The sequence below is a fragment of the Tribolium madens genome, unplaced genomic scaffold (genome assembly GCF_015345945.1).
Source record: "Tribolium madens isolate multiple individuals breed KSU strain unplaced genomic scaffold, Tmad_KSU_1.1 Scaffold_97;HRSCAF=244;Tcas5.2_LG3a, whole genome shotgun sequence".
Lineage (NCBI taxonomy): Eukaryota > Metazoa > Arthropoda > Insecta > Coleoptera > Tenebrionidae > Tribolium > Tribolium madens.
In genome coordinates this window covers 3074381-3097366 of record NW_025401069.1, presented here as the reverse complement: position 1 = coordinate 3097366, position 22986 = coordinate 3074381, and the positions used below count along the sequence as shown (strand labels likewise).

Genomic DNA, 22986 nt, shown 5'->3' with positions numbered 1-22986 from the left:
AAAAGTATTACTATATTTACTGCTTGTACTGTAACTGACATTCAAATACGTATTGTCAAATTTAATCAAATTCGAACATACCAGCAGTAAGTGTGTTAAATAAAAAAAAAAATTCTCTCTGGTACAAGAAGGTATGTCTCAAAGATGTGTCTCTATACATTTGGGCATGCCAAGGACTACCATTTCTAAGGACAAAGTAAAAAGTAGCAAGAAGCATCGAGCATTCTGTCAACATGACAAACGTTAATCAAAATTCTGAAACAAGATTAGGAAAACCTAAAGACTAATTTACACTTTTAATCTGTCAGGGAATTTGAGTGGACGAAATTCACTGTCCATCACTGTACTAAAAACTTTTACAATTAATTAAGCTAATATCTTAAAATTGTGTCTAATTACCTATATATTGAAGTCTTTTGTCACAGATGATCTTTTTCAACAACCATCCATCTGCCCCATATTTCAGCAAGATACATTTTTTATAATTAAATTATTCAAACTGAAATGATACCTAAGTAAGATTTACGAGCAGCGAACCGTTTGACATGTGACACTGAAATAAAATAAACGTTGTTGGGCACGTGGCCAAATTAATTTGCATACGCCAAATGCGTACACGTAATCTTTCACATGGTTCTGCTTGTGATATCGCCTAATTTGGTGTTAAAATTATTGTCGCAAAATTTATGAAAATTGTAAAATTTTATATTCAGATTCATTTTATCTTAATTGGAACCAAACCTGAAACCTGAGACTCTTTCCACTAACCGAGCTGTTATCTGGCTTAATTTTTATAATGAACACGTAAATTACTGCAATTAAAATAGTTATTTTATTTTCAAATCTCCGGCTTTACTTAAAACTTGAATTCAAATAATTTTTTAATTTCTGGTGGAAAATAGCGGAAGCAGCAAAATTGTACATAATTAAATGAATTTTTGGCTTTCGTATATCGGAACAACAAAGTTGATGAATAAGATATGACCTGGGGGATGTTAAGATAGACATTTAAAATATTGTACCTACAAGTCTTCCAGATCTTATCAAATAAAGCTGCAAATAGTAAAAATTGATTTTATAAAATTGTTTTTCAAATTGTCAGTCACACAACCTTTACTCCAATTAATGGAAAATAATATAATCTGAAATGGAAAACATTTGATGAAATATATTGATGATTACGCAAGAATCTGTAAACAACTTAGAAATCCAATTATTTTTTTACATAAAGTACAGCCTCGGTTATATAACAATAATTTAAGTTTTCTAGTTACTCTACAATTTTTGATTAGTAGTATTTGTTTTTATATCCTCATCCTTAACTAGTTAAGTTTAGAGCGTAACAATGTATTTAGAAGTGAATAGGAATATAATTTTGCAGAAGCACTATATAAAACTTGCATTGAACTTGATTAAATTTTAATTAAGTTTAGAAACAACATCCCATACAATTTCCAATTTTCTTATGCTTTTTGTACCTTTGGTGTCAAAATAACAATAAAAATAGGTAGAATTATTTTAAGCTGAAAAAAGTCAATTTTATTTCAATTTTTTGTAGATATTAAAAATTGTTTATGGTTAGATAGAGCCAGTGTTTCAATATTGAACTTCGCTATTTTCCATTTTGATCGCAGGATTTAGAAACATTCGATCTGGAAGATTTCAAATACAATTCTGTAAATATTACGGCATTCAGAATTGTTGATGTGGATGATCCCCAAGTAAAAGAATCCCTTGAAGTTATGGAGAAATTCCAGCCGATTGGTCATGCAATCCTTAATAAAAGCGGAATTATTCAGGTAATGATTACCTCTCTCTTAGACCCGTCCAATATTTATATTAAAAAGAAATACGTTTCAGGCGGAGCCTGCGCTTATGTTTGACTCAGTGTATGTTTTTGCTAAAGGGCTGGCTGCAATGGGTTCTATAAAGCCAATGAACTTATCTTGCGACGTCGAGAAGCCCTGGGATGATGGATCGTCCCTGTACAATTATTTGGGCGACGTGGTAAGTCGATATACCTATATTTTTTTAAAGCTGTCGCTCGCCGGAGAGTTATTCTGACAGATAAAAATATAGAAAAAACGAGGCGGAAAAATAATCCAATTGGAAGTAACGACCAAATAAATTATGACGAAATTAAATTTACAAGTTTTGTAGTGATTCCGGGTTTGATATAGCGCATTATCGCCTACAAAACACGACATGGCGAAAATTTAAGTCGCATGTGTCGCAATAAAAAAGTTCACACGTGTGCAACTCGTGACAAAATGAATGGAATAAAAGCACGAAATGTAAATACCCATCCGCGTTGTTATATAAAAATATTATAGCCTGTCTACGTCAGGCTTATACAGCATTTAAGTAGTTGTCATGTCTGCATAAAAAATAAAAAACAACTGTTTTCCGTTTTTAAGTAAAATAGTTATAAATCAATGTATCGTTACTTTTCGTCCGAGTGTACTCATTCCAATTTCTTCGCTACTTTGAAGCTTCAATGCTTAAAATGCGGAGTGCACGCGAGAAAGTTTGAAATCCTTTTCCAGTTCTTTTCCCAACTACACCCGAACAAAACACATCAGAACAAACTTTTTCCTTTTATAAGTATGTGAGTTAACATAGCGGCGTCGCAATGTAAATATTTTAGTTGACACCCGATATCGAAGCGAACAGAAAAACTTTGATGTCCTTATTCTAGGATGATCTTCGAGGTTTGACAGGGAACATAGAATTTAATGGTGGCAAGAGGTCAAACTTCAAACTAGACTTACTCAAGCTGAAGAAAGAGGAGATTCGGAAAGTGGGCCAGTGGACTCCGTCAGGGGGCGTTAACATTACTGACCCCAACGCTTTCTACGAAAGTCACGCGCCGAACATTACCCTTGTCGTCATGACTAGGGAGGTAAGTCATTTCGTTAACCATCGCTCTTGCTAGAAATATCACGCCAACTTACGCTCTCTAAATCATTTTGATGCATGTTTTGCAACTCTTCCGAGCTAGAAACTTATACATTCGTTTTACTACTTTCTCTAAAGTACTACAAAGCTGCTTTTCCTTTGAGAAGTCTTAGGGTTATAATTGAGTTCTTTACCGGGTCGGACACTCACACAACACCGGTCATTCCTGGGATTAAATGGAAAATGTGTGTTGTTCCTCTAATGCCACGAGAATAAAAGAGTAATGGAACCGAATAAAACCTTAGCTTTGTAATAATAGACTCTAAGAAGTACACTTATCTGATTATCGTTTCTAATCTATACTTTATTTACATATTACTTTTACCAAAACAATAATAATAGTATATTATCTTATTAGGAGTAAAAGTGATAGTTTATGTGGCGAAGTTGAACGTTTATTTTGACAAACGGAGTGAGACCTAAGCCACATAAACTCACTTTTACTCCGAATAACATATTTTATTTTATCCGCAAACGATTCAGATAGAAAGAAAAGAACAGCATAATAATTATCAAGTAAATGACTAAAATAATCAGAACGCTTTGCAATGAAATCATAGCGAACGTCAAGCATCAGAATCGGAATTTGTGTTGAAATTTTCGAAAATGTATTTTGATTTAACTAGTACGACTAGTGCAGTTAGTAGTGCAAAATGTCGAATGCTGATCATCTACACTGTACCTCTCCAAAAAATGATGAAACAGCTAAGGAAACAAGGAAACGACAACATTGGTAAATATCACTGTAAATGTCAGGTAAAAGTGAAAAACGCTTAGGCGAAAAAACAGTGCTTTTACTCCATGCCTAAAAGGTAAAACTTTTGCTTCTGTCATTTAGTCATAAAAACGTCATTTTTTGACGTTTGCAAATATACTTATTTTTAGAGTAACTAGAGTTTACAAAGTTACAAACGAGTCCGGTAGTAGTTTACTACTGACCGGTAGCCTATCTACGGGATTCGTTTGTAACTACGTCAACGCTAATTAGATTTTTGTTTTCATGAATTTTTGTTTAATTCGAAAGTGATCGCTGCAGTATCCTAAAAAATCTTATACAATATACCACCGGTAGTATTTTTCCGGCTTTACCAAACATACGGGTTTACTTTACGGCTCGACCTGTAAAGTATTGGTCATGAAAATGTTGCTATTATGAACGTTCAGACTGATTAAAAAAAAAGTTTATTTCATTAAGAACTAGCAAAACACCCATGTTGTATAATTACACAGAGGCGAGTGAAAAATATAATGTACTCATGAATACTCAGTACAAATTAAAATCGCCTGTAAAGAATTATTATTCATAAATCAAAAAAGCCAAAGGTGTAAATCCACGGATGACACCAGAATATTAATATACTCGTTGAATTTATTAGGTGTTATGGTAATTTGTTCATATTTTTCTGTAGAAAGTACGTGACTAAATTGTACGTTGACTTATAAATCAAACCGTCAGCATGTTGTAAACTGAGTGATTGTTAAAAAAAGTAAGTATTGAGGAAGTAATTTATACGCTTGAAAACGAGGGGTAAAAATAGAATAACAAATCGGATTATTGCGAGAAGATAATTATTACTGACGGGTTTACTTTCCGGAATAAAACTAATTAATTATTTTTGCACTTTTTTCAGATTAAACACAATATTTATTGCAACACAACAAATTGTACAATCCTGTCACTAAAACAACTGAAATCACAATTTATATCAACATGGTAAAACAAAATTAATCAATTATTTACGAGTAAAAATTACTGAATTAATTTACAACGGTGTCACCACTTCTATCCCGGCGGCACAAACACCATTTTCAATTTATCAAAAATAAATCTGAATAAATAGTAAATTTACAGGGTGATTCTTAAATAGACCGACAAAATTTTATCAGAGCTTCTCAAGTATAAATGGAGACGATTTGTACCCTTTTTACGTTTATATCTTTTAGGGGCAGAACCCCCTTGAGCCGTGCCACTTATGGCGTTTATGAATTGTTGCAATGATCAAGTAAATTTTTATCAAATTAATACCATGGTTTCCACTACCTGTGCTAATACTATTTACGAACATATCAGTGGTGTACGCTTTACCTCGAAAATAACTTGAATAAATTTTATTTAGAGAACGGTTAAACAAAGCATTTTTTAATATTTAATCTAACATGTTCTGATTTAATATTACCAAAGATAAAATTTTGTCGGTTCATTTAAGAATCACCCTGTATACAGGGTGATGAAAAAAAGGCGCCCACGATTGAAACAGGCGCGTTTTTTTTTATTGAAACATTGTGACCATCATTCCAAAAATAGTCTAAATAGATTCTTTTTAAAATTTAAACAGTTTGTCTAACAGCACAAAGCGGCAATATTGCACAATTTTCTTTTACTAAAAAACTATTTCACTCAGGCATTTTTCGTATCTAGGAAACCAGTACTGACAGATATTATCACCCGCATAAAATAAAAAACTGTAAAATTTACATAATTTTATTATTCCAATACGATACGACCAAAAGGTATCTAATCATTTCAATTAATTTTTTTAATCTTTGACTTTTTGACTTTAATCGTTCAAATTTCACAGAACAAACAACATTGAAAATTGATTTATTTGTTGCTACCGTTTCCAATAATTGAACATTTTCTGTATCCTAGGATATTTGCAATGTTGCAACATTGATAAATTTTCTTTGGAGCCAAGAAATGGTATCCTAACATCTTCAATAAAGTTTATTTCAATAGACTTTTTACACATTTTTTTTTAAGAACACCGTCAACTGTATCAAAATCTAGACTTTAACAATGAAATTATTTTAAAACTGTTAATTATATAGATTTCTCTTTTCTAAAAAGGAAAGTCTATATCTTACTGATAAGAGCACAAATCGAATTTTGGTCTTCGAATTCGTCTTTAATAAAAGATCACTTATAACGTGTAAGTTAACACGGGCGCCTTTTTTTCATCATACTGTATAGTAAGAACATCGTGTTATGAAATGAAATTCCCATCACAAATTTAGTTTATGTTACAATGTCCAAAGAATGTTAATAACAATGGTTAAATTTATTTGGTCAAAAGTTTTGTTAGAAATTCCCGACATGTGTAGCTCAGATCGCTCAAAGATTTTTAATTTGCGATAGGTGGAATCGTTTTCGTTCATAGTTCGCATTATATTTTATCTCACCAAATTATTCCGTTCTTGTAGGAGCGTCCGTACGTGATGGTGAAAGATGAAAAAAATTTAACCGGAAACGCCAGATACGAGGGCTTTTGCATCGACCTATTGAAATGGATCGCAGGTCAGGTCGGCTTCCAGTACACAATTCGTCTGGTTCCCGATCACATGTATGGAGTGTACGACCCCGATACCAAAGAATGGAACGGCATAGTGCGCGAGCTTATGGAAAAAGTGAGGTCCAGAGACAAAGTCTCGATGTACTCTAGCTGTTTCATCGTTTTGCAGCGGGCGGATCTTGCTGTGGCTTCCATGACAATAAATTATGCACGGGAGAGCGTAATCGACTTTACTAAACCGTTTATGAACCTCGGCATAGGAATTCTATTCAAGGTAAGGTAGAGCGAATTCTGCGCGCGAGAGCCGAATAAATCAAGCGACTCTTCCGCGTTCGATATCTACTTCTGACGTCGACCGTGTCTCAATGACATTTTCACTATTTTAACAATGATTAACTATTCATGCAAATTACACGGACGTCAATCAGCTATAGGATAATTTACCGATTTTGAACAAAGCAGTTAGCGTTATCAGAATTGCATATTTATTTAGTCGGACTATTGCCGTTATTCACCAAAATCACCAAAATTACATCAATCGGGCTTATGTTTGCTTTTACGAAATTTACATCGGTTTTAATGCTTCTAATACCGGGTTTTTCATAATCCTAAATCATTAACGCACACATAATAATAATAAAACATAATCAATAATAAAGATTTTCTTTACTTTGCAAAAATTTGATTCATTCTAACATCAAAAAATGTACAACAGCATATTGGATGCCTGCCCAGCGCATCCACCATTTTTGATTTAAAAGAAATACGTGATCATAATTTATGAAATATCCATGCTTTTACACAAAAGTTAGTGTCAGCATGTAATTTTAAAACAAAATCCAAATTGTATAACGTTTCAATTCTGCTTCTATACTGGGTGATTCAGATAAGATAATGAGCCCGACGTTCTGGCGATGCAACCCAAAAAACAAATTTCATTTACGTTTTGATCGAACTTTAATTACGATTTGCATTTGCAATCCCAGTTATCTTATGTTGCTCTGGCAGTGCAATTTATGATTTATAAAAAAAACTGTTTGCCTACCTTTAATGTTTCATTATTTCATACATTTTGTATTGGGTTTACACCGAAAAGACTTGTCTGACTTCTCTATCATTCCGCGAGAGCGAATGACACTAATGATCGTTCTCTGCACTGATGTCAGAGTGACATAAGATGATAACTTGGATTCAAGTTGCAAATCTTAATTTAAATTGGTTCAAAATCGTAATTGGAATTTATTTTTGGGTTGCATCGCCAGACCGTCAGGCTCATTATCTTATCTGAATCGCCCTGTATTTTCTCTTAAGTACAAGTTAATTTAATTTTTTTTGTTACAAACAATGTTGTAAATTAATTACCTATTACCCTAAAAAAATAAAATTTAAGTTAACTCAAAACATTGGGAAGAAACTAAACAAATTTCATAAATTACAATATTCAAAAATTGTTAGATATATCTCAAAAAGTCAAAGCACTGTTGAAAAATATCTAAATATAAAATTCAGATACAATTTATCAAATTTTGAATCACTGTTAATACAACTATTTTCCAAGTACATTCTGTAAAAATTAAAAAAAAAATTTTTGTAGTTTATGCTGTTTTTTTTTAAACTTTTTAGAACAATTCTCAATATTACCGGCCTAAATACTGCTAACAAGATTTTAACTTGCGTCAGTAATTTAAAAATGATTTTCACTAGTTTGCACCAACCGCACTCGAGTGTCATTTTATTTTATTTCTTCTGTTGTGGCAAACTGAGGTCGTTTGCACAAATCGATTTTTCTAAGGATTAAAAATCCTGACATATTTCAACCCTAACCTCGCCTCTTCTTGACTTTAATCATGAACTGCACTAGACAGCGTGGCTTAAATTTTAGTTAAACGTCCTGAAATTATAAAAATTCATGTTACACACGCCCTGAATACACAATATGCACAGCATGGTGCACGTTTATTATGCAATATGACGACCGGATCTTCCATAACATTGTTCGTTGCATTTCACGGAAGTTTTTCCACCTTTCAGTCGACTTTACGTGAAAAATGAGCACGAGAAATGACAATCACACGGGAAATTAAAACTCAGGTACGAGAAATATTCGCAATTAATTAAATCGGCCTTGAGTGCTAGGTTTTGTTTTTGTAATAAAAATCAAATGAAATTTACAATTAAAATAATAAGTTGAACCATTTTGAGACATTATTTAACGGCAGTAGTTTAAGCGATCATTAATTTAATTAGACAGCATCTTGTTAGCGTTAATTTTGTATTCACGTAAAATTATTGAGGTTATTTGGTATCTTCGAAGACGTTATGCCACAACCGTGCCTCCTTAATCCCAAAGTAGTTGTTAAATTTATTGCATGGTCCCAGTGAAAGCTTAATTTATTTAAATTGGGAGCGGGCCAAGCACAACAGATTTTATTACGTTTACAATAAAATTTATTTAGTAAAATTTGAGAAATTACATGCGATTTATCTAAGGTAAGTAAACACAAACCAAGAGCGAATTTAGGCCACAAAGTCCTTAATTTTTAAACAAAAATAAGTGCTATGTGTTTAACAACAAATTCTGATTCGATCGAACTAATTAATCCGTTTTTGTCAAGCAATCTCTTGATGCTTGTCATAAATCCGCTCAGCATGCATGAATAAATCGCTCGAGACTCTCAATCGCGATCAAGCATTCGTTAAAAGAGCGTCCGTCATTAAAACGCGTGGTCAAAAATCCGCAAGTCCAGCGCCGAGGTCCACTTTAAAATTTAATCTACGTTTTTGGTCGGTTTGCACGGCCGGAAATTTTCTATAATTCAGGAGAACATTAAATTTTTTAGGTACCCACCAGCCAACCTACGCGACTGTTCAGTTTTATGAACCCCTTAGCGGTGGAAATTTGGCTTTACGTTTTAGCAGCGTATATGTTGGTGTCATTTACATTGTTCGTAATGGCGCGATTTTCGCCGTACGAATGGAACAACCCTCATCCCTGTCATCAAGAATCCGACATTGTCGAAAACCAATTCTCCGTTTCCAATAGTTTTTGGTTTATAACGGGAACATTTTTACGACAAGGATCTGGTTTAAATCCTAAGGTTTGAAACACTTTTATACATGAAAATTTGCTCGATGTTGTGTGAAATTTGAACTTGCTGCATCGAGGACTGTTTTATGGAAAAGAAACGCTTGGATTGCTATAAATATGTAATACACTTTTATCACAGGAGGAAACGGGAATCACGTGTTTTATTGCTTGTCATCACATTACTACAAATGTGTGGCTTCATCTAGTAAATAAAGAGATCGTGTCGCTGTCTCTTCTACAAATAAAAAATTTATTTCGACTACATTCTTACAACATAAAGCTCATACATGATATACGTATATTCCTTGATGATGGCTTCCTCCGATTTTTGCTTTTACCTACATTCCCGGGTTTAAAATATTTGTTTATTTCTTTAATACATAAACAACTATTATTTATAAAGTAGTTTTACAAGATTTCTCCTACAGTTTAATAAATTACACAAGAAAAAGAAAATTGCAGTATAGATTTTCTCGATTTTCATGCTCACAAACAACAACATATTCCAAGGAAGAACGTCGAATTACCCCAAATTGATTTCATTGAATGTGGACAGTAACAGAAATCGTTTCTTATCATGAAAACAATGTATGTAATAAACGAAAAGATTTTCTGAAGTTAATTTATTTATTCACTTCTGTTCAATAAAGAGAAAATGTTAAATTCGTAAACAAGCTAATTTAATTTTCTAATAATTCAGCTTTAATCTTATTTAATGCTAAGTGAATTATATTATAAATAACTAAATTATCTACGACAATCGTGATGCGAATGGTCTATTAAAATTAAGATTATTGATCGGTGAATATGTAACATATCCTAAAAAATAGAAATACCGAGTAAATCAAGTAACTTGTTTTTGAGTTTTATTTTAAACCATCTTAAAAGTTTTAAGTAAATTAAGTTAAACAATACCATCATTATTATTATTTTGTACTGAATGGAAAAAATTGCTTTTCTCTATTATTAATAGATAAACAAGTTTTTTATCGTCTAGTAAAAAAAGTAGATTTTTATCTTCTTATTATATTCAAAATCAAGGCGACCATAATTATGAATGACATAATTATGTGTCAGTGTGTTCATCAGCAGACACAAGAAGTTATATTATACAGATGTCCCAGAAGCAAACCGATATACGTCAACCAGTGATGGAAAATGGCGTTATGAGAAAAAAAGTTTAAACAGTTTTTTTCTATCTTCATTCGTTAACGAGTTACAGCTTAGCAAAGAGTAACAATGAATTTATAAAACAATTGCATAGTTTCAAGTTTCATTTGGTTGATACATACTGTCAGTGCGACACAAACATAAACGTAAGAATTTAGGGATACAAAAACCTTAATTGTAAAAAAATTAAAAATAAAATAAAATAAAATTTTATAAGTAAAAAATTGCTAAAAACGCCTTCCAACTAAACAATTGCAATCACGACCAACTTGTACAAAATTCATTGTTACTAAGCTGTAACACTTTACCGAATGAAGACATCTTCTATCACTGGTTTACAAATGGCACTTTGTTTTTGAGACACTTGTATACAGGCTGCGCCAGAACTCGCGCCCCAAAGAAAAATGCCATATAAGGTAAGATACCAGGAACATGGAAAAAATGTTAAAAAAAATATCTATAAAAATTTCGAAGTTATGAATTTTGCACTCTGACTCTATTTATTTCTGTTGAAAAAATAATTTTCCAAGTTTTTTTTTTCTATAGGCTATTAAAAGAGGAAACAAGGAAGCTGTATCCTAAATTGTAACTCTGTTCAATGTTATTTGTGTCTTTAATTGGCAAAATTTTTGTTCCTTCACTAAATAATTGTAAAAAAACATCATTACATCAGTATCATTAAATAGATATAAAAAATGTCAAATGTCAAAAAATATATGTCAAAATTTTTTAACAGAGAATTTTTTAAACATTTTTTTCATGTTCCTGGTATCTTACCTTACTTGAAAATTTTCTCTGGGGCGCGAGTTCTGGCGCATCATGTATATGGTACAAAATAAAACAAAATATTATACACAACAATAAAGGTTGTTTATCCACTCGTGACAACCAATAGCCAAATATCAATACAAATTAATTTTTAATTAGTATAAAAAAAAATTATTGCACGTTCACACTTTACTATTAAAATACGAATAACAATATAATAAGAAAGCATAAACATTTGAAAAAAAAATAAATTTTATAAACAGAATCACTGAATTTTTTTACAAAATGACTGGTTTACTGGCGTTTTACAAATACGTAACAAATAAACTAAATTTTTAAACTCAATACTGATTTTTTAGAGTCAATACGAGTACAATAGATACATTATTTTCATTATGCTTATTTTTAAAAATACATATTAGCGCATATTATTCATTTCACAATGTAATATTTTTATTTAACAATTTAATAAATTATTAAAAAGTATATTGTATTAATGACAGATTTATTTATTCACAATTTACATTAAAATTTAATTTCCTGCATTTATTTTTATTTGAATTGGATTAATGTTGTACGCGTGGAGAAATATGGATTACACACGATTATCAATTTATAACACGTTTTATTTGTTAAAAAATAATAGTAACTACTATAGTAATCAAAAAATTTCTTCTGAAAGACTCGGAAATTCTTTTTTCCAGTCTAAATTAAAAGAAGGAAATAAAATTATAGCCTTCTAGAGAATAAATTTTCTCGTCGGTCATATGATATTATTATTATTAATTTGTTCATAGTTTAAAAAAATACATCCGCAAATCCCTCGATGAACTAATATTAAGAAGAAATTTCAAACTGAAACTGCTTCATTCAAGAACTCAATAATCAAGTTTCGAAGTCGATCTAACGAGTTGGAAAAAATTTACAGCTGAAGCAGCAAAAGTCTTATCAAGACAATATGAGAGTTAGGCTTGACCTACTTCTTACACATCTCATAAGGTGTACAAAACTTATTTTACCCTTGATCTTGGCGTTGAAAACTATATGTTTGTTTTTTTCTTGTTATTTACACAAGGGCAGTCGTCGAAAAGCGAGCCGAGTCGGCTATTTTCCTTTCTCACCCCTTTGGCGATGAACATATGGCTATACATGGCCGGGGCGTACGTTTTGGTATCGATAACAATTTGGATAGTGGCCCGGTTTTCGCCCCTCGAGTGGAAAGAGCCTGAGCTATGCGACGACTGTCTCCTAAAAAAATATTCAATCTTGTACGAGTTTGACGAACATTGCGAGCACGACGCATCATCAGGCATCGGCAGCGACGCCGCCGACGATTTAGTTTCGCTTCCTAACAACGACAACGATATTGACGAAGTAATCGAATCCGTTAATGATCCGTGTCTAAGTCACGAACACTCCGACGGAAGAACATTAGAAATACTCGAGAACGGATTCACGATAGGCAACAGCTTCTGGTTTGCCATCGGCAGTTTGATGCAGCAAGGATCAGATCTCAACCCGAAGGTATAATATTTGTTTCCCGCATTAATCCCAACTCGACAACTTATAAGCTACGACTCTGAGGAGTAACGCCTCGTCAAATTGTGTACACAGCACCAACTCCAAATTCAATTCGCAAATTCATGAATACGGAGCGTTTCATTAAACACCACACATTTACAAATGCTATTCAACCAGACTTGTTTTTATTAAAACAGTTATTTAAACACTTATTTTAAGTTAAAGTTATGTATACCTAATACAGCCATTACTTGCAAAAACTCAGAATGAAGAAAGAATGAAAGAAAGAATGAAGTGATTTGATCTTAAACTTCGATGATTTTTTAATATTAGTCACAGTCTTATTAATGCCCAGAATCGGCAATTTTAAGTTGTTGCAAATTGACTCAGTTATGAAATTTTGTTGCGATTCGATGTCTAAAATAAACAGAACTTATTGAAACACACAAGCAAGTTTGATTTTAGTGGAAAACTAGAAATCGTTTACAAAATCATGACAAAAATAATTTTTTTCATGTGTGTCATCCTGAAGAATTAATACAAATATTTACACATAATCAATAATCACTCAAATGTATTTCGCCAATTTCTTATAAATAATAAAAGCATAACAATTATGAAAAAATATATTATATTTATTTTAAACAAATTTATTACATAATTTGTATAATAAGATAAACCACTTTTAAAACCTCTTAACATAAATTTGATGTGGTAAATTTATGGTAATAGTGAAACAAACATTCATTAATTTTTAGTAGCATACAGTGTTTCAGAACTCGCGCCCCAGAAAAAAATTAAGATAAGTTACCAAGAACATGGAAAAAATGTTTAAAAAATTCTATCTGTCAAAAAGTTTGACATTTATTTTTTGACATTTGACAGTTTCTTATGTTTATTTAATGATACTGATAATCTTCTTCTTATTGGATTTGTTCACTGATAATCTTGTATATATTTAATTGAATACAAAAAATACAAAAAATTTGCCAATAAAAGCCGCATAATAACGTTAAACATAGTAACAATTTATGATACATCTTCCTTGTTCTCTCTTCTAATATCAGCAAAAAAAAAAACATGGACAATTATTATTGGTTGTATTAACGTCCTGCATCATTTGTTTATATAGTACATCACGAATTGAGTACAAATAAAAGACTTTTCCTTAAATAGCCGACGTTTCGAAATTTTATTATTTTATCATCAGGGCTGTTGGACAGATGTTATTAATAATTAGATACATGGTGGAAAGATTACTTTTTGTGTTACCTTATAAGAAAATTACTACGTGAGGAGTTTTTTTATAAAATGATTTTTCATCATTTTTGTCAATTGTATGTGGTTGAAGGTAGCACTTATAACTATTGAAAACTATAGAATATTATGTAAATTGATAACACATTAAAAATCGACAAAACAGTATAAATTTATACGCAAATTTTAACTGTTTTGTCGATTTTTTAATGTACTTAATTATTAATAACATCTGTCCAACAGCCCTGATGATGAAATAATAAAATCTCGTAACGTCGGCTATTTAAGGAAAAGTCTTTTATTTGTCCTCAACTCGTGATCCACTATACAGGCTGATTCTTAAATAGACCGACAAAATTTTATCCTTGGTAGTATCAAATGAGAACATGCTGGAAAAAATATTTTAAAAAATTCTTTGTTTAAACGTTCTCCAAATAAAATTTATTAAAGTTATTTTCGAAGTAAAGCGTACGCCACTGATATGTTAGTACAGGTAGTTGAAACCATGGTATTAACGTAATGAAAATGTACTTGATCATTGCAACAATTCATAAACTCCGTAAGTGGCACGGATCAAGGGGGTTTTGCCCGTAAAAGATAAAAGATAAACTTAAAAAGGGGTACCGTTTGTCTCCATTTATGCTTAAGAAGCTGTGATAACATTTTGTCGGGCTATTTAAGAATCCTCCTGTATAAATGGACAATTATTTTTCCAACAGAAATAAATAGAGTCAAAGTTTAAATTTTAAACTCCTATAATTTCGAAATTTTTATAGATAATAGTAGATTATGTTGTTAGGAGTAAAAATGATTGCTTATGTGGCGAAGCTGAACGTTCAGTGAGGCAAATGGATTCAGCTGAGCCACAAAAACTCACTTTTACTCCAAATCACATATACTATTTTATCTGCAAACGATTCAGATGGAGAGAAAAGAGCAACACACCAATAATCAAGTAAATCACCGCAATAATTAGGATGCTTTGCAATAAAATCATAATAAACGTCACGCGTCAGTTTCGGAATTTGTGTTGAGATTTCGAAAGTGTTGATTGAGTTAACTAGTGAATAACTGGTGTAGTTTATAGTGCAAAATGCCGAATGCTGATAATCTACCTTGTAGCTCTCCAGAAAATGCTGAAAAAGAGAAAGAGACAACAGTGGTAAATGTCAAAGTAAGTGTCAAGTAAAAGTGAAAACGCCTAGGCGTAAAAACAGTGTTTTTACTCCATGTCTGAAAAGTAAAACTTTTACCTGTGTCATTTAGTCATAAAAGTGGTCGCTTTTGTGACGTTTGCGGATAAAATTTCTTTAACATTTTTCTGTTCCTGATATCTTACCTACATGGCATTTTTCTCTGGGACGCAAGTTCTGAAACACCCTGTATTTATGTACTTGGGGTAATTGCCTAAAAAACTTTAGACAAGATTAAATCAGCATCGGCCAAACCGCATTGCCATAAAAGTTCCCTGAGTGAAAAAAATCCTTTTTAAGGTTTTCCGTTTTGATGTCGTGCCGAACAGTCCAACAGCTTAAAACAATCCCCTTAACTTAATAAATTTCTTGCCACAACAAAATCGCTAGGTTTTGGGAGGCTAGTCGTAAAACTGTGTACATAAAATACGAGTACGTTGCCTCTTGTAGACCCTGGGATAATCTTAAAGAAACAAGTATTGTACTTTCGACCGCTTATGACTCCCTGTGCATGATTTAGTCTGTTAATTACTACTCGCTAAACTAATACTAAAACTAGAATGATTTAGCGACGCTTTAATTGCCTAGCTGTAGCAATATTTTGGAGACTGTTTATAATTCATCCTCTTATAGTCTAGTTGTGTTCCAGATAAGCAAACAACTACCCACAATATATCCTCGTAATAAAATCGGTTTTAGGCAACGTCTACGAGGATCGTAGGCGGTATCTGGTGGTTTTTTACTCTCATAATAATCTCTTCTTACACCGCAAATTTGGCTGCTTTCCTAACGGTGGAACGCATGATTACCCCCATTGAGAGTGCCCAAGACCTGGCCGATCAGACCGATATTGCTTATGGAACTCTCGAAGGCGGCAGCACTATGACGTTTTTTAGGGTGAGTTTTTAGACTAAATTTTAAATATCTACACAAACAACGTAAGTCATGTTCGGCGAATGGTTTTAATAATATTCTAACCGCGTACACTTTGAGTCGTAAAATCTAATCGTAAATTTTATTATTGGGGAAAGAATCGAGCATTAATTATTTATAATCAAACCAAAGCAATAAAGAGTGTCTTCTTTGTACAAAGTTTCAATTCGGTTTTAGTATGGAAATAAGGGTTTTGTAAAATTGAAAGAAATGCAATCAAGTATAGGTTGTGAGACGTGAATTACAATTTCACAATGTAAGTAGATGCATTAGAAATTCGACAGGATTTTCCAAATTTATTATTTTTATATTGTAGTACGAGTACATAATTGCAAAAGAATAACAATAAGTACATACAATAGAAAACAAATCGGAAATAGTTGATTGAATGGAATTAATAATTGATCCACACGCATATAATAAAGAAGGACTATATAAAGCCTTCGAGATTATTACAAAACATCAAAGAACATTCGTAAAAGATACTTAATATTTATTAAAAAATCCAAAACCGGTTTAATAAACTGGCGAAAAAAGGAAAAGCAATAAGTCAAAGTTTATTTAGTTCAAATGTGGTTATAGTCACTCAAAAAAAGATTGAATGTGAAAAATCGTACAGTCAATAAATCTCATTTCTCAAAACATTTCCCTTGTGTGCCCGCAATATGTTACAGTTTAGCCGCTTTTATTAAAAGAGTGAGTGAAATCATTGGAAGTAAAAATTATATAAAGCATACCAAAATGTTTCATTATAATTACATCTCACTCGTACAGAATTACTAAAATATTATACATCACACATATTTTCCGAAAACATCAAAAAGTTGTTTCCATAAAAGTGAAGAACTGTCTTTAGGGAATTAATTAGTTATCTTTTGCAAAAAGAACAAATCTCCGCGGAATAACAAAAAAGTTCTTTCACGCCTACGGCCTTTCAGAGATTGTGATCATTTTAGTGTTTGAAGTTAGAACAAAACTCTACCGGAATTCCCTAACAATAGTGGCTCTATCGAGCTTGATAGAGATCTAATATGCTACACTAGGAGTCATTAGAGTGTGGTAAACACAGTCCTTAGCTGTGGGTGATAGTTAAAATAATAATCTACTTTGGCTGGTATCACCTGCTCTTACTGTTACTAATCCAGTTAAAGTGCCATTTCTGATAAGTTAGTTAAAAGCCCTGTTATTTCCTACTTTACAGGATTCAAAGATAGGCATTTACCAAAAAATGTGGCGGTTTATGGAGAGCCGAAAGCCCTCGGTGTTCGTGAAAACGTACGAGGAAGGTGTGCAACGCGTGCTGGAGGGAAATTACGCCTTCCTAATGGAATCGACGATGCTGGACTACGCTGTTCAAAGAGATTGCAATTTAACGCAAATTGGGGGCTTGCTGGACTCAAAAGGTTACGGGATAGCAACGCCGAAAGGCAGTCCGTGGAGAGACAAAATATCGCTTGCAATCCTCGAGCTTCAAGAGAAAGGAGTGATCCAAATACTTTATGACAAGTGGTGGAAAAATACTGGAGATGTTTGTAATCGAGATGATAAAAGTAAAGAATCCAAAGCCAACGCTTTGGGGGTCGAAAATATTGGTAAGTTTAAAAAAACATTATCGGATACAGAAAGTCAGCTTTTTCCGAGCTTTGAGATGGTGATTTTTTGCGCGAGAACTTCGGTCTATTGTGGGAGGCTTCTGACGTCAATCTTGAAGAATGGATCAGACGGATTAACACATCGATTTGGCTATAGCAATTATCGTAAGGGATTCAAGTATAATCCTTATTTTCACACACTGGCTTTCTCTAATTTTATTCAAAAACTTTGCGAATACCGTGTATTATTAACTCAATTACGACGACAAAAATTGAATGTCAAAGGACTACTTGTTAAGTATCGGAAAGCGACATCGTTATATACGTTTGCTATGAAATATGAATAAAATTATTTTGGATTCATAAATATTCACATCGACCTTGTTATTTCGGCAATTCGCTATGAATACAAAATGGGAAGCACTTTATACAAAAAGGCAATAAAAACTGTCTTCAAACAAACAAAAGCTCGGGCCAAATCAGATATTTTACAAAATTTAAATTACAAATCACATTAGTTTTGATAAAATTATTATAAAATTAATTTAAGGGCGCCGCAAAGCATCTGCATTAAATTTTAATTCAAAAAGTAGAAAAACACGTTTGCAATATTTTTAAATAATTGCTTAAAATTATGTAAACTCGCTTTTAAATTATCTTTTTTTAATAAAGACATATCACAAACACTGGTAAATCTGCTTCATGTTTAATCCTATCACCGCAACACTTTAATAAAGATTCTCTATTATTTTTATGCCTGATGCAGCTTCTAAAAATCCTGTTTTAGTATTTTGACGCCACATATTATAGTACATAAAACGTTAGAGAAAGTTTACGACTCGACGCATCAAAGTTATTAAAATACTCAAAACCTGGTTATAGCCTTTATATCGAAAGGTCGTATGTAGGCAAAGTATAAACCATTTTCCCGAAAACAGATTTACCAAATTGTTTGCTCTTTTTTATCATATAACAATATCTCTAAGCTATTTTCTATTCGATACAAAATTGTGTTTGTTGGGGTCAAAACAAAATTTTTCGGCGAGTTTTATAATCCATTAGCGAAAATCCTGTTAGGAATTTTTACCAAAAACATCACTTGTTATACTTTTATCTCTCTAAAGCAAAATAAACTCGCCCACTATTTGAATAAAACGAAATACATAAAAGATGATTTGACGCAAAATCCTCCCAGAATAGAAAAAATAAATATTCGCCGAAAAATTCATCAAATACCTGCTTTTTATTATTCGGTAAGGAAATGTAAAATTAAATTATTATTCCGGGCTATTTCCGGTCCATTCGGAAGCTGAAATTTCCAGGTATTTCTCATTCTTTCAGCTTTTATAGCTCCTTTTTAAATTTTCTAATAAACTCGTCGCTCTTTCAGGGGGCGTATTTGTGGTGCTTCTCTGCGGCTTGGCCCTCGCCATTTTAGTCGCGATCCTCGAGTTCTGCTGGAACAGCAAGAAAAATGCTCAGACCGATCGACAGTCTCTGTGTTCGGAAATGGCAGAAGAATTGAGGTTTGCGGTGCGTTGTCACGGCTCGAGACAACGTCCTGCCCTACGAAGATCTTGTACGAGGTGTAGTCCGGCCACGACTTATGTGCCTGCGGCGTTAGATTTACCGCACATCAATGGGGTAAAAATAAAAGTTTCACTCAGTATACGTCAGACAGTCTTTGTCTCGATCAACAAGATCATAAATTATATCGGCGAATACGTCGCTTTGAAATTATTCACTTTTTTCACGCGTTCGACCCATCAACCAATTTGTTTCGTTCTCTTCTATGCTATTCTCCCTTACATTATCTAAAGCCACACTTTTTGCACCCAGTATTGATTTGATTGTAAATTGACTACTGCTTTCAACGCAATCGTAGCGCCTACGTTAATTATTAAATTGGTGCATAATTGTCTGAGTTTTTTAGTTTTATTTTACTAATAAACTGCGCTTTTTGGTTTTTTTTTATAAGCATAAATATTTCTTACACGGAAAGTAGCTCAGTCGTTTCACGATCTGAATAAACTTTTTGCAAAACAAATAATTAAAATAACAATGTCGAGAGTGATTTGCTTCTTTAAAAAATGGCATACGGGCAAAATATTTAAATAAGTTGTAACCGTTGGGTACAGTCAAAGTAAATAGAAGGTTCCTGAAGTAAATGACAATTTAAACACGTTGTTATATCATTTTATAATAAATACTGTTAAAAAAATGACGAACTTGTTTACAAGATGGAGCATTCTTGTGAGCAATTGCCAATTTGCAAAATTGACTCGTTTGTTATAAATTCAGCTGTATCCAGTTTTAGAGTTGTTGATTTTTTTGTTTTTCTTTTTGCTAAAATCTAAAAATAAGCTATGAAATAAAGAAAAAATAAAATTAAGGCATACCGTCCGTGTATAATCAGGGTCCTAATCAGTGTTGTTAAGCTCTGTTTTTTTAGAGTAAATGTAAACAGTACAATTTACATTTTACCGGTATATGTTTTTCTCGCACTTATTGCAGTTACATTTATAAAAAAAGTATACAAAATTCAAAGTAGACTACTAAACTTTCTGGTCCAATTTGACACTTTAAGAAAGAAAATAGTTATTTGAACAAACCCTCTTAAAGATGCAAGTTGAGAATAAAAAAAAATGAAGCACTGACGAACCGCCGGAATTCGCAATAATTCCCTCCGGCAATGCAACTTACTACTTTTGCTTAGTTGCTTCATTATTAAAAATCTTGTACTTTATACTTTATTATTTTATATTTTATTTCTTCTACAAAACATAAACATCCTGAAACAGTATTGTAATGTTATTGTACACATAAATCAATTTTGGTGGATGCGCCGGGTAAATTAAGTTTTAAAATTAGAACTGAATCTTAAACGGCATTTATCATAAAAGTCATTCAATTTTTATGCAAAATTAGAAACTCATCAAGTAAGTTTTTTAAAGGAGCCGACGATTAAACGCCTCATTACGGAATATATTGCATCTTGAATTTTAATAAGATTTTTAAAAATCGCCAATTTGCTCACAATTTTCAGACATGACAAATTCAGAAGCTTTCTATATTAAAAATTTCTGCAGTCAGATGGTGTTCTTGTCATTAAATCTTCCTTAATTAATCTCAAGAAAGAAAAATTCTTTATCCCCAAGTTTCACAATTTAATTCAAGCTTATTTTTCTCAAATAACTAATTGTTTTCTCTCGTTTCTATAGCCAATGAATTTAATGGAAATCCAATTTATTCCCGAATCGAGTCAACACGCGCAAAGGTAGCCATTTTTGTTTCTAATCCAAATCAAACAAAATTATAAGTAACCGTAGACCACCATCACTTTTACACATTTTCCAACTCTCTAACTTATGAGAACCTAACTCTACGAGCTCGTCGCTCAACAAAACCTTGCATTTGCAGGAAGGCGTGATGCTGCCCATGATGGACTTAAAGAAGTCGCCCATCAGTTACGACGTCGACACTTAGCGGCGACTTTACGCTGGGGGTACGTCAACTTTTGCGTGCACTTCCAGCGCCATCAGAGATTGCTGTGGGGGCCCGTCTAACTCCCGGCCGCAACGTGCGGCCACCCTTAATTACCGGGCGACTCCGCAATGTCCCGATCTGGCAAAAAAAAGTGCCACATTGGGACGCAATTCTGGATTTTGTCGTGATACTTGTGACATTGTACAAAGCGGTCTACAAAACGACGTCCCGGATAAAATACTGTGGAAGTTCGATTGTGATATTGGTAGTCCGAACAACCCAGACGTAGTGACCAGGACACTGCCCGACGCCATCGTAAGTAGGACCACCACTTTGTGATATATAGGTAGAATTTGTAAATTAAATCAAATAAATGGACTGATGTTTGTACCAATTTCAAATACGATTGTTAGAGAATTTTTACTGAGTTAAGGACTTTTACAAAAAAATAAATTTTAGAGACTGTCAAACATTAATACGAATACTTACAAAAGTATGTAAGCAAAAAAATAAAAAAAGTGTCAGCTTATCAAAGGTTTTCAAAAAATACGAACACAAAAATTCTTTATGAAAAAATATATTTTTCAGTAAAATCATCAAATCCGACTCCTTGAGATTAAATGTTAAGCCACTAAACACAACATTTTTCCTTTTAATTCCCTGGATGTTTCACCGATTTTCTCCCTCTGCCATATTTTTAAAATCGAACCTTTCGTCGATCCAAATTGCCTCAGTTCTTTCCAACTCTAGTCACGTCTAACCAAATTTGCGGTGTTCCAACAAAGTAAATGGTCTATAAAGATTTTTTAGTAAAGCTTTAATTTTTACGCGTCATCTATTCATAAAACTTTGGCAATGTGACACACTGTTTAGAACAAGCAATGAACTGAACCATAAGCTTTACTGAAAATTGAATAAATATTTTATTTAACTGATTTATTTTATTCCCTCGGCGGCTCCGCCTTGTCCAACCGAAATTGAATGAATGAAATAAGAAAAAATAAATCGGTTTGGAAAATTAAAACTTGCGAGTTTTCGGTTGTTATTCAAACAAGCGTTTACGTCTCGCAATAAAATATCAACTTTTAGGGTTTAAAAGCACCGGAATTCATACTTTAACTATAATATTTTTACGATGCTTTAAAGTTGTGTGTTTGGAGTTGTTTTACTGCAGAGTTCAAGTAACACATCGTGAGAATTTTTACCATTAATTTTATATGCATGCAAGAGAAATATACGTAAAATTAAAAGCATATCTTTTAGGAAAATATGGCAGTCTCTGAAATTTATTTTTATTTCATTTCCAAAATTGGTAATAAATTCAACACAGTTCATTAATTTTAAATAATTTCCGTCCATTATATTTCATTACCTTCTCTTATATTTTACGATTAATGCTTAATAAATCGGTATTAATGCAACAATCAAAAATTCTTGTTAAAGTTTTAATTATAATCATCAATGTTATCAAATATATTAAATTAAGTTATGTTGATTATCAAATTAAATACTATTTACATTATAATTTTAACATTGTTACTCGTGTAAAATATTATTAAGACAGTTGTTTCAATTTCGTTAACATTGTACTCTCTCTATATTTTATTGTAATCTAAGAATTGTTTATCAAAGTACCTAAATAAATTTTTGAAATTATTGTTAAAAAGTCTTTTTTGTGACAAAGTGCGTTGTCTGAAAAAAGCAGACTCAGACAATAAAATTTTCCGCCA

At 32.4% G+C, this 22986-nt stretch overlaps 1 protein-coding gene across 3 annotated transcripts in view; it reads left to right on the top strand.

The window, feature by feature from the left end:
- The window catches only part of LOC123014307 (glutamate receptor ionotropic, kainate 2), a 98310-nt gene extending 75691 nt beyond the window's left edge, over positions 1-22619 (top strand). For 2 of the 3 annotated variants that reach the window (XM_044413363.1, XM_044413361.1), the window contains 11 exons: positions 1635-1799; positions 1861-2007; positions 2699-2902; positions 6160-6363; positions 6418-6522; positions 9089-9346; positions 15945-16142; positions 17380-17770; positions 19161-19414; positions 20992-21047; positions 21191-22619. In XM_044413363.1, coding sequence (XP_044269298.1) covers positions 1635-1799; positions 1861-2007; positions 2699-2902; positions 6160-6363; positions 6418-6522; positions 9089-9346; positions 15945-16142; positions 17380-17770; positions 19161-19414; positions 20992-21047; positions 21191-21200 — 1992 coding nt within the window. In that variant the 3' untranslated portion in view covers positions 21201-22619. The remainder of the gene's footprint in view (positions 1-1634; positions 1800-1860; positions 2008-2698; positions 2903-6159; positions 6364-6417; positions 6523-9088; positions 9347-15944; positions 16143-17379; positions 17771-19160; positions 19415-20991; positions 21048-21190) is intronic. The other variant, XM_044413362.1, reaches the window with a different exon arrangement.
- Positions 22620-22986: the final 367 nt, after the last annotated feature.